Source organism: Macrobrachium rosenbergii, chromosome 41, assembly GCF_040412425.1.
Source record: "Macrobrachium rosenbergii isolate ZJJX-2024 chromosome 41, ASM4041242v1, whole genome shotgun sequence".
Classification (NCBI taxonomy): Eukaryota; Metazoa; Arthropoda; class Malacostraca; order Decapoda; family Palaemonidae; genus Macrobrachium; species Macrobrachium rosenbergii.
In genome coordinates, this window is record NC_089781.1 from 34,194,810 (window position 1) to 34,207,630 (window position 12,821).

The window sequence follows — 12,821 nt, forward strand, 5'->3', positions numbered from 1 at the left end:
GCAGTATAGGGACTGCTTGCCTGGTGTATCGTTGCCTGAGTTACACGGTCCAAGGTATGCTTTAGCCTATGGAAACCACCAACTGTCCGAAAATAAAAAAATTTACCCTTACCACACGCATGCGAAAAATGTCGGTAAATTTTTACGTAAAATTACGTCAGTCAGAAAAGAAGGGGGTAGGGGTTTGTTGCGTAATATTACGTCAATTGGACAGGAATGGGTTATGAGATTAAGAGTAGAATGAGCAACTGAAACATAGCTGACCTACCCTCACCCTACAAAGGGTGGGGAAGTAACTATTGTTTAATGATTGTTTTAAATTTAACGCTTGTCGAGCCTGCTCCAAGTAGTTGCAGATAAAGTACCTAAAAGATTTATTTTAACTTAAAAAATCATTATTATTTTGTAACTTTTATTTGGGCTTTTCCTGTTTTTTTCAGCTTACCTGTCTAGATTAGTGGTTTACTCTAGTTTTCACCTATCAGTTATGAAGAATTTTTTTCAATTAGAACCAATTCAAGTATGACTTGTTCATCAGATTAAGCTATCTTATAACAATTATATTTTTTTTATTTGGGTTATTTTGTTCCCCTTTATCTTTTTTACTTTCTTTACCTTGCTGGGTGGTACAATTGATTGTTTAAACTGAGTTCTTTTATACAATTTGTTCTCTAAACTATTTACTTAGGGCCTTAGGAGTGTGGAGTAAGGTTTACCACTAATAAGATTGTGGAGTAACGTTTACCACTAATAACCTCAAATGCAAATCCAAATAAGAGGTTCTACTGAAGTAAAATTTTCACTTGAACTTGACAGGTGCCTGAAGAGGAATCATAAAAAAAAAAAGTTACTTCCAGTACATGGGATATTTAGTGTTCGATACTTGGAATTAACAGCTGATATTCCTGGATTGTAATTCATCACATGTACTTCAGAAAAGTGAGATTAATTGTATACTCAAATTTATATATTGCTGTTTGTTTTGTATAGTTTAATTTCCTTTTGTTTTAACAAGACATGTATGTATATGGGTAAATTTTATTTCGTGTATATATGGGAGAAAATTGTCAAAGGGGTTTGATAGTAACACAGTGTAGATGGTGCTAATATTTTTCTTTCAATTTTAAACCTAATTCCCTGGGTGAGCCCAGTGATTCTTAAGATTTATGACTTAGTTTAAACTAATGTCATGATAAATATGATACTAATGATTCAGAGATACCTCTGTAAACTAATTTGTAATAATAATTATGGTACTGATGCTTTAGAGATTCTCCATAAAGGAATACAATTCTAATGGTATTTTCTTTATGATTGTAATCAACAGGACCTGGAGGTGTGATGGGGAAGCTGATTGTCATGATAAGTCTGACGAGGTAGATTGTGGTGATATCCCCATTACGACTGCACCACCTTTGATACCATTCGGTCCGCTGGTTCCTCCTACAAGCGTAAATTGCACTGCTCTTATGTTTCGTTGTCGTAATGCAAATTGTATTCCATTTTGGTGGCGATGTGATGGCTTGGATGACTGTGGTGATACATCAGATGAAGAAGATTGTGATCATGGTGGGTCTAGGAATGTAACCACAGTTCCACCTGCAAGACCAGATGCACCTTCGCACACTTGTAAAACTGTAAGTATTGTTATTCATGGTATTTGTATCGTAATTCTTCTTTGAGGCCAGAGACTACAGTTTGCAGGCTCTTTGTAGCTGCTCTTTTGCCTCAGTTGCATTGTTATTAAGCTTTCTGCATTTCATCCTTTTTTATTTGTTTATGGTAAGCCTTGTAAAATTAACAGTGCCACCTAGTGGCTAATAATAATAATAATAATAATAATAATAATAATAATAATAATAATAATAATAATAATAATTAATAGTAATTAATAGTAATTAATAATAATTAATAATAATTAATAATAATTAATAATAAAAAGCAGCTTTTGAGAACTACCCATGAAAATGAGATCTGGGCACTTTGGTAGTGCAGTAAACCCCCTGTATTCGTGTTCCCTTGGTTCGCAGACTCCCCGATTCGCAGTATTTTCTGTGGAACACCTCTATAAGTTATTTGCAAAATATTCAGCAATTCGCAGACTTTTTCGTTGAGAAATATTCAATAATTATTGTATTTTGATGTTATTTTCATGACTAAATATATATTTTTTATGATAGATGATTTACTAATTTTTAGATAATAATAATAATAATAATAATAATAATAATAATAATAATAATAATAATAATAATGATACTGTAAGATTAAATAATACTTTACTCAAAGAGAGAGAGAAACTTGTTTTCTCCCCTCCATTCAGGATGGACCCGACGTCATTAAAGCGAAGATAGATGCTCAGAATTGATACTATTGAAATTTTAAAATTATATTAAAGTTTTACTGAAATTATATTAAAGTGATACATAAGTGTTACAGAATGATAGTATAACCATTTTTAGAGGGTATATGTTATGATGAAATAATGATTTACAGTACTAATTTTCAAACAATATTAAGTTTATTTAGATTAAATAATAACATTGAATAAAAATACTATAATAATTTCTCTCTCTCTCTCTCATTTAGATGAGAGAATTTTTCTGACATGTAACATGTATGTATGTTTCTTTTGTATGATAAATAAATGATTTATCTAATAAGTACTAATTTTCAAATAATAATAAGATTAATAAGATTAAATAGTAATAATAATAGTAATAATACATAAAATATAATATTTTCCATGCATTTGTGTAGTAAATTACTTAACATTTTAAACAAACAAATAGTGATTCCCAGTCTTTTTATGCTGACTTGTGAAAGGATGGGTGAGGGTAAATGTCAATTTACTTGACAGTTTGACATATTGGCCAGAGGGGAAGAATTGTTGCCCTCAGAAGCTCATGGATTTCAATTTTCCAATATTGTAAGGAGTTATTCTCTTCTCTCTCTCTCTCTCTCTCTCTCTCTAAAGGGTAGAATGTGAGAAATGGATAGATAGGTAAATAGATACTTAGTTCAGCCCAGGTAAATAGATAATTAGTTCAGCTCTCTCTCTCTCTCTCTCTCTCTCTCTCTCTCTCTCTCTCTCTCTCTCTCTCTCTCTCTCTCTCTCTCAGGAAAAGATGCTTTTTGTGTGTGTGTTCGTAGTATTTTAAAAATGTTTAGTAAAGGTAATACATCTTTGGAAAACAAAGAACAAACGTATGAAATTTTTTGATTGTCAGAGATGAAAGAGATAAATCTCTCTCTCTCTCTCTCTCTCTCTCTCTCTCTCTCTCTCTCTCTCTCTCTCTCTCTCTCTCTCTCTCTCTCTCTCTCTCTCTCTCTAAGATACTGTTTGTGTGTGCGTGTGTGTTCTTAGTGTTTTAGAAGTTTGTAGTAAAGGTAATATATCTTTTGGAAGACAAAAACATACAAATAAATTTTTCTGTTGTCAGAGAGATTAAAGAGATAACTCTCTCTCTCTCTCTCTTTTACCCTAGCCAGCCTTGTTGAGTATAGGTTGTAGTGGTAACTTTCTTTCTCTCTGTTTTGGCTGGAAGGCTTAGAAGTATGTGTGTTTATATTTTTAAGAGTTATGTAATGTTCTTGTATTTATTCTTTCTGTTTATATCTGCTATTCATTTAAGAAGATTACTTCTTTATAGATGTTGATCTTTCTAACTTTGTTATGTAGTAGCGTAGTTTTCCCAGGAGGCTTTAAGAAGACACAATTGATTTTTCTTTCTTCATTAGCACCAGAGAAATAACTTTACAATAGAAGTACAAGGTGATATGCAGTACAAAATATAGGACAAGTCATTGTAAGCCTGTCTTCTTATATCAACCCACAGTTGGTGAGGCATGCAACCTCACGCCTTCTTCTTTGTGCCTTAACTGCTCCTTGTATCGTCTTTCTCGCGTCTGCTGTCTTTACTTCTCTTCTCTGCTCTGCTGTCTTTACTTCTCTTTTCTGCTCTGCTGTCTTTAATTCTCTTCTCTGCTCTGTTCTGCTCTGCTGGATTTTTTAAAGATTTCTGGAAGTTAGTTGTCCAACCCCTAGTGGGCTGGGATCTTGTTTCTGCCCCCACCTTTGTTGATGCTTAATTGGTTGAAGTTATCTAAAGACTTCCTCTGGGTGTAATCAGAACAATTAACTCCTCCTTAGTAGGTGGAACTAATTACATCACTGGAAATCTAAGATTTCCAGCTCGATTTGCATAGCTAAGCTTCACAGGTGAGGTTGTTTAACGATTTTGATGTGATTAACTTTGCCAGTGCCACGCCAATGTTTGGCTACCTATTCATGACACCTTTGCTTTTATATAGCATATCCTGTTTTGCCCCCCCATCTCTTTGTTATTTTAATTAATACTTAGAATATTCAGAATTCCTAGTTATCATTACATAATTTTTTGTTTTTACTTACTATGATTTTTGTGATGCATTTTTGAATACTGTTGTGTATTGGGTATAGATTTTCATATGATTTTAGAATATCAGTGTAATGCAGCGTCCGTTTGATGCATTGAAGAATGCAATTAGAAATAGCCCTTATCATTTACGACGAATAGCAGATAGACAAAGTCGAATTCCAGCACCAAGTTCACTAATATCATTTACTCAAGGTAGTACTAACACAAGTAGCAATAACAATAACACTACCCATACTAACACATTTCAATTTAGAACCATGGCGCAAGCAGCAATCATTATGCAAGCCACACAGTTTTGTAGACGAGTGGTAAGTTCAAATCCTGACAAAATTAGATTAGAATCATATTCTGTGAACCAATGGTTAGCGGATGCAGACAGTTGTATCTCCACAAATAGAGTAACAGATGAAAGAACAAAGATAAATGAAGCCTTGCTTTTGGTTAGTTCAGAAAAGGGTGATGCACACAGAACTTTGAATTCAGTTAGATTCAACAACCGAACCACATGTGCTGAGTTTAAAAGAATCTGCATATCAGTATAGGAACCAGTGAGTCAGAGTGATGCCTTATATAATATTAATAGATTCATCAACCAACATTATGACGGGGGATCAGTAGCAAACCTTCACACTGATGTGGAAGAAGCAAGACACAAAGTGATAAAAGACTTAAGAAAAACAAACATTACCATAGGAGATAAGAATGCTTTTGGTGATGGAGAAACTGATTTAGTTAGTTTAAGATATATGTCAAATTACTTATCATTTGGCACAATGTATAATGTACTTGGAGAAAAAGAAAAGAAGGCTTTCAAGAAAGTCAAAATTGATTCTAAAAGTGATAGCCTTACCGTTTAATAGCAGTGAGACAGGAAATTCAGAAGAAAGAGATTTTTCCAAGGAATTTGTAGGGGTAACAGAAACCCAAAAACGAAAGGAAAGCTCCACTTGAAAAATATTCATCAGAATTAAATCCCTTTCAGGTAGTCACAATAGACTTTTTAGGTCCATTTCCAACCACTATTAGAGGAAATAGACAAATACTAGTCTTCTTAGACTATTTAACTAAATATGTAGAAATAGTACCAGTAAGAAATAGAGATGCAGCTACAGTAGCAGAGGCTCTTAAATCTAGAATTATCACAAGACATTCATGTCCACAAGTTCTTCTTTCAGACAATGCTGCTGATTTTACAAGTGATCTTTTAAAGAAAATATGTGAATTTTATGAAATAAATAAGTGTCAAATAACAGCTTATAAACCAAGTTCTAATGGAGCAGTAGAACAAACTAATTGTAAAATAAAGGATATCCTGAAAACTTTAGTGAGCCCACGGACAGAAGATTGGGACTTAGCATTAGAAGACGTACATTTCACATTGAATAATACTGTAAATGAGACAGTAGGAGAATCTCCACACTTTTTACTATATGGTTATCAGGAAAGAATGCCTAACACATTATTAGATGATGCAACACCACCCAAACGTACTTATAACTATGATGACTATGTTGCATGGAAGACCAGACATACTTACGATACAACCATGAAAAAAGGGAAAAATTAAAAGAGGGTCATAATACTCATGCCAAATATAATAAAGGTACCATTAAACCAGACATTAAAGTAGGTACTCAAGTTCTGTACAAAATCATGTTCTAGAAGGGCCTAATGTAAAGGTATCTCCCAAATTCACTGGACCATATAGAGTTGTAGAAGTGTTAAAATTAAACAAATATAGAGTAATCAATGAAAGTGATCTAAAGGAAAAAGTGGTTCACTGGAATCATATAAAAATAGTAAAAACAGATCCATGGTCCTCTGAAGATATAGATAACATAAGACATGAAAATGGTGTAGATAATGTTGTAAACAAAAGATATAATTACGAAACAGGCAGAGTTAAATATGTATATGTATGTATAATGGTGTTGAACTAAAAATATCATAAATATATATAGTGAAAAATATATATGAATAAAATATCATAAGTATCATGTATGTAATGAAAATATCATAAATATAATGTATGTAGTGAAAATATCATAAATGAAACATTATATATATATATATATATATATATATATATATATATATATATATATATATATATATATATATATATATATATATATATATATATATATATAGAAAATCTAATAAGAAAGGGTCATTGTTGAAAGACATGGAAAAATAATGATAAAACATGAAATGCAGTTCAAAGAGACATTAAATCAATTTTGCAGAAGGGTGATAATAACAGTGTTAATCATTTGTATTTTGAGCCGAACACTAATCAATCTAAAAGAATTAGAAAACACTGTTAAGTTTTGTACCATGGAAAAACACTTTCAGCCACCTGTAGATGTATTCATAAGTGCCAAAGTGTTTTATGATAAGATTATTCAATTGTACCTTTCAATACACTGTATACCCATTTCCTAAAATATATAATGAATGAGTAGTCATTCAAAAGGGAACAATCAATTATTTTTGCATTAGAAGAACAGGCTTGGTTCTTGTCATTCTTTACAGAACAAAAACAGTTTGAGGACTGTATTTTGTTAAGAGAACAGGAATATACAGTATATGTAATTTTGACAATCTGTATAAAAGTGCTAATGCATATCCATGCATTCAAGAAATTGTGTTAAACCAAAACTAAGAGGAAGATGTATATACAGACAAATTTATGAAAACTTTTGAAGCACTACTGATTGATCAGGAAATATTTGTGTTTTCAATAGAAAGTGTTGTAGCTAAAGTTAAGTGTCACAACATTACTACAGAAGTAAAATTTGGAAATATTAAATCTTTTACCACATCATGTCAGTAAGTCATTGCAAACAAATTATATTATGAACCCCATCTTTTCACAATATACAAATTAAACAAACATGTGCCTTATAAAAATTACTCAAACAAAGTTGATGAATTTAAGTTGTCTCAGTCAGAGTTAAAGAAACTTGAGAATTTGAACTATGATGAATATTTCTGCTATAAAGAAACTGTCCCCCCAGTTTTGTCATTGTTCAGTCTGATGCTGATAATGGTACTTGTTGTGTTATTCATCATTATAGTAAGGAGTCTCGTGATCAGAAAAATACAAGAGATTTTGACAGAAATGAGAGGAAACAATAATTAATGATTGATGTTAACATCATATATATGTATGAACAATTGTTTGACATGCAAATGAGGTACTGTACTCATAGTTAAAATGTTTGATGTTTTATTGTTTTGATTATAATTTAGAGTGATGCTTTAATACACACATATTTTTTACTCCAGAGTTGGAGAAAAATTTTTTATTATGTCATTGTATTACCAGTTTGATTTTTAATGTTGTATCCATTTTGTTATGATTGTTTAAACATTGAAGACAATGATGGTACGTGACCGAGTGATGTAGTGATAACTAGGAATTCTGAATATTCTAAGTATTAATAGAGAGAGAGAGAGAGAGAGAGAGAGAGAGAGAGAGAGAGAGAGAGAGAGAGAGAGAGAGAGAGAGAGAGAGAGAGAGAGAGAGCCCTTCCATTGTTAGACATTGATAGTTTGAGAGAGAGAGAGAGAGAGAGAGAGAGAGAGAGAGAGAGAGAGAGAGAGAGAGAGAGAGAGAGAGGGAAAAGCAAAACAGGATATGTTATATAAACTGGGCGAGTATAATCCTTGAAATCGTTGAAGGAATGACAATCGAAGCAAAGGTGTCGTGAATACGTAGGCAAACATTGGCGCGGCACTGGCAAAGTTAATCACATCGAAATCGTTAAACAACCTCACCTGTGAAGCTTATCTATGTAAATCGAGCCGGAAATCTTAGATTTCCAGTGATGTAATTAGTTCCACCTACTAAGGAGGAGTTAATTGTTCTGATTACACCCAGAAGAAGTCTTTAGATAACTTCAACCAATTAAGCATCAACAAAGGTGGGGGCAGAAACAAGATCCCAGCCTACTAGGGGTTGGACAACTAACTTCCAGAAATCTTTAAAAAATCCAGCAGAGCAGAGAAGGGAAGTAAAGACACCAGAGCAGAGAAGAGAATTCTCTTATAGAGAGCAGAGTGTGTGTGTTGATATAAGAAGACATGCTTACATTGACTCGCCATACATTTTGTACTGCATATCACCTTGTACTTCTGTTGTAAAGCTATTTCTTTGGTGCTAATGAAGAAAGAAAAATTGTCTCTTCTTAAAGCCTCTTGGGAAAACTACGCTACTACATAACAAAGTTAGAAAGATCAACATCTATAAAGAAGTAATCTTCTTAAATGAATAGCAGATATAATCAGAAGAATAATAAATAAAAGAACCTTACAGTACTAAGGTTTAAGATGACTTTGAAATGATATTAATAATATAATTTCAAAGATTTACACAGTAATGGGATAATAATTTAAGGTATATTTAATGTAGGATGATACTTTAAGTATGCATTTGGTATTTGAACTTTCAAGATAGGCAGTTATAAGCATTTTGAGAGGGGGGTAGCAAGTATTCTGGAATTTTAACTATTTGGGGACTGGAACGCATCCCCTCTGGGTATGGAGCTAGTAGTAGTATTAGTAGTAGTAGTACCCCTTAATGACTGGAGGCCTGCCTTCCCTAATAGCATTGTCCTGAAATTATCCAGATAACAGAAATGACAGCTATTCAGAGTTTTTATGTTAAACTCCCTAGTTATTCATTTTATCCCAACGATATTCAAAATGCTTACAATTTCCTTATTTATTCTTTTGAGCTGTACAAAGATTTCATATTTTTAATCTAATAAAAATAGTTAGAAACTGCAGTTGTGGAATGGAATGTAGTATTGAATAAGTAAGTGTGATTTTTCTTTCAACCCTACCCAGGCATCCACTTTAGATTTTTTGCTTATGACTTTGGCAAATTATTTTGGTCAGACAAAGTAAAATTCCTGGTAATATTTTGTTAGGCATTTCAGGTATATTCCATTATATTACATACTTGCTAGCCTAGGCTTGCCTACGTTGAACATATGCAGACCATTCATGAACAGTGGCAGTAATAGTTATGAATTGGTAATTCTGTAATTGTTTTGATATTTAAATTTGGTAAGATTATACCAGTTTCCATTATATTTCATTTTATGATGCTAATGGGAAACCAAAAGAGGCCTCGTATTCTATATTCATACATCCATTCCTTCATATAAACCAGTTGGAATTGCTGCTCATAACTCGTCAGTCATTTATTTTGGATGAATTCTATTAATTTTTTTCTATTCATTTTTGTTAAATTGGTTATGCATAAGAAGTTATGTTTTTTATACTTATTCTAGTTTTTTTTTATTCTACAGGATCAGTTTTCTTGTAGTGATGGAACATGTATTTGGGAGTCCTGGGTCTGTGACAATGACAAAGATTGTCCTAAAGGAGAAGATGAAGACAATTGTCATCAGACACAAACATGTGCTGAGCGCAAAGGTTTTACTTGTCATCATTCTGGTGGCTGTATTCCTAGTGAAAGTGTTTGTAATGGCCAAAAAGATTGTGCAGATGGGTAAGGTTTTTATCAGAATTTTGTAGTTTGCAGAGCTGAGGCTTTTGTTAAGATACATATATTCAAATTGATTCTAAGTACTGAACCTGAATACCTTATGTGATGTAATGTAAATCATATTTTTAAGTTTTATTGAAACCTTTCTTTGCAGGTCTGATGAAGAGGTATGTAGTCCTGTTGTGCCTAGGGATGATAATTGCCCTCCAGAATATTTTTCTTGCGATGGAGGGGCATGCCTTGAATCTTTCAGAAGGTGTGATGGTAACCACAACTGTGTAGATCTCACTGATGAGCAGAATTGCAGTGGAAGTGTGGAAAAGGTATTTTGATGCTTTATTTTATATTTTTACCTATAATTTCTTTTTCATGTTCAGTTGTATTTTTTCAACCAATTACCATCTAGATCAGTAGTGCTTGGCCATAGTATAAATACATATTTATTTTTACAGGCATATGCTGTGACAAAGTTTGTAATTGAAGATTGTAAGAATGTGTCTGCCACAGTGAGCTGGGAAGTAAATGACAATGCGAATAGTACACAGAGCTTAGAGTATATGCCATCTCTAATTATCAAGGCTATGACAGGAAACCCAGCAGCTTTGAAGAATTTTACTTGGTTGTCAGAGTCTGTAAGTATTATAGTTGTTATTATTGTTTCCCTTCATTTTTTAAAATTTGTTTCAAATATATCTGTTTCACCAGAATGCTAGTTTATACTTGCATGTATCACTTAATAAATTGAGATATTTATGGGTAAAGGTAAGTCAGATAGCTATATATAACAGTTCCCTTAAATTGCTTTCTAATTAATATATTTTTATAGTGAAAGGCATGAAAAATAGTTTGTTTTTTTAAGTAGAATTGAACTTACATACAAAAGCCCATTATACTTTACAGTAACCAGTTTAACCCTTAAACGCCGAGCCTCTATTTACAAAAGTGTCTGCCGTATGCCGGAGGGGTTTGGGAGTTAGCGCTGAAGCAGAAAGAAAGTTTTTTTAAAAAAAATCACAGCACACTTAGTTTTTAAGATTAAAAGTTCATTTTTGGCTCCTTTTTTTCTCATTGCCTGAAGTTTAGTATGCAACCATCAGAAATGAAAAAAAATATCATTATCATATATAAATATTGGAATATATGACAGCGCAAAAAAAAATTTCATATATAATTGTATAGAAATCGCGCTGTGAGCAAAACGGTTAAAGCTAATGAGCAATTTTTTGTTGTTGTATTGTACACTAAAATTCAATGATATTGGTTTATAACAAATTGTAAAACGGTCAAAGCAACACAGAGAAAATATTATCACAAATGATGCATGAATTCGTAACGAGCGGACGTAAAAATTTTTTTTTTTCAAAAATTCACCATAAATCGAAATATTGTGCTAGAGACTTCCTGTTTATTGCAAAATTAAGGTAAATGATTGAATATTACTAGAATGTAAGAGTTTTGGCTTACAATTGCATTTTTCGACCATTTCGGTCGAGTCAAAGTTGAGCGAAGGTTGAAATTTGGCACTTATTGTGATTTATATGAAAATATTTCAAAACTGATAAAAGCTACAACCATGAGTTATTATTTTGTATTCTACATGAAATTGCACACATTTTCATATATAAAACTTTATGTAATGGCTAATATAAAACGGTGCAAAAATACAACAAAGTCACTAAAGAAATTCTAAGATTTTCAGCAGAGTTAGCGCATGCTGAGGTAAGGAAAAAGTTTTTATCAAAAATTCACCATAAATCTAAATATTGTGCTAGAGACTTCTCGTTTGTTGCAAAATGAAGGTAAATGATTGATTATAACTAGAATGTAAGAGTTTTACCTTACAATTGCATTTTTCGACCATTTCGGTCGAGTCAAAGTTGACTGAAGGTTGAAATTTTGGCACTTACCGAGATTTATATGGAAATATTTCAAAACTGATAAAAGCTACAACCATGAATTATTTTTTTTTGTATTCTACATGAAATTGCGCACATTTTTATATACAAAACTCTATGTAACGGCTAATATAAAATGGTGCAAAAATTACGACAAAGTGACTAAAGAATTTCTGAGATTTTCAGCGCGACGTAAGGAAAAAGTTTTTTTTTTAAATTTCACCATAAATCTAAATATTGTGCTAGAGACTTCTTGTTTGTTGCAAAATGAAGGTAAATGATTAACTATTACTAGAATGTAAGAGTTTTAGCTTACAATTGCATTTTCCAACCATTTCGGTCGAGTCAAAGTTGACCGAAGGTTGAAATTTTGGCACATATCGTGATTTATATGAAAATATGTCAAAATTGATAAAAGATACAACCATGAGTTATTTTTTGTTGTATTCTACATGAAATTGCACACATTTTCATATATAAAACTTTATGTAACGGCTAATATTAAACTGCAAAAATTACGACAAAGTGACTAAAGAATTTCTGAGATTGTAAGAGCCTGATGCCGTCGTTTCCAAACACGTGTGTGTTCGTCGTCCATCGGAGTGGCGAGACGTTTGGCGTCTTCAGAAACAGAAACATACACACAGTTTGTTACAGAAGATTTGTTGGATCATTATGAGTACATGATTAGAATGCTTGCATGGCAATGCCAGTAGTGGTGATTGTACATAATTCAAGACAACAATTGTTAGGGAGAAACAGACGGAAATATTGTATGGTTGAAATCGCGTTATTTAGAGAAAGAAAACGAGATGCTCTTGTTGTCTTGTCCACTCCGATGGACAACGTACACACGAATACAAGATTTAGAGCAGAGTTAGCTCGGACATAATGAAAAAGTTTTTTTCAAAAATTCACCATAAATCGAAATATTGTGCTAGAGACTTCTCGTTTGTTGCAAATTGAAGGTAAATGGTTGAGTAT

The 12,821-nt window shown here is 32.5% G+C and overlaps 1 protein-coding gene across 1 annotated transcript in view; it reads left to right on the forward strand.

Moving 5' to 3' along the window:
- The window catches only part of LOC136826787 (sortilin-related receptor-like), a 330,233-nt gene that overhangs the window by 261,698 nt on the left and 55,714 nt on the right, over positions 1–12,821 (forward strand). The window contains exons 24-27 of the mRNA XM_067084222.1: positions 1,328–1,637; positions 9,743–9,945; positions 10,097–10,265; positions 10,395–10,574. Of these exons, the coding sequence (XP_066940323.1) occupies positions 1,328–1,637; positions 9,743–9,945; positions 10,097–10,265; positions 10,395–10,574 (862 nt within the window). The remainder of the gene's footprint in view (positions 1–1,327; positions 1,638–9,742; positions 9,946–10,096; positions 10,266–10,394; positions 10,575–12,821) is intronic.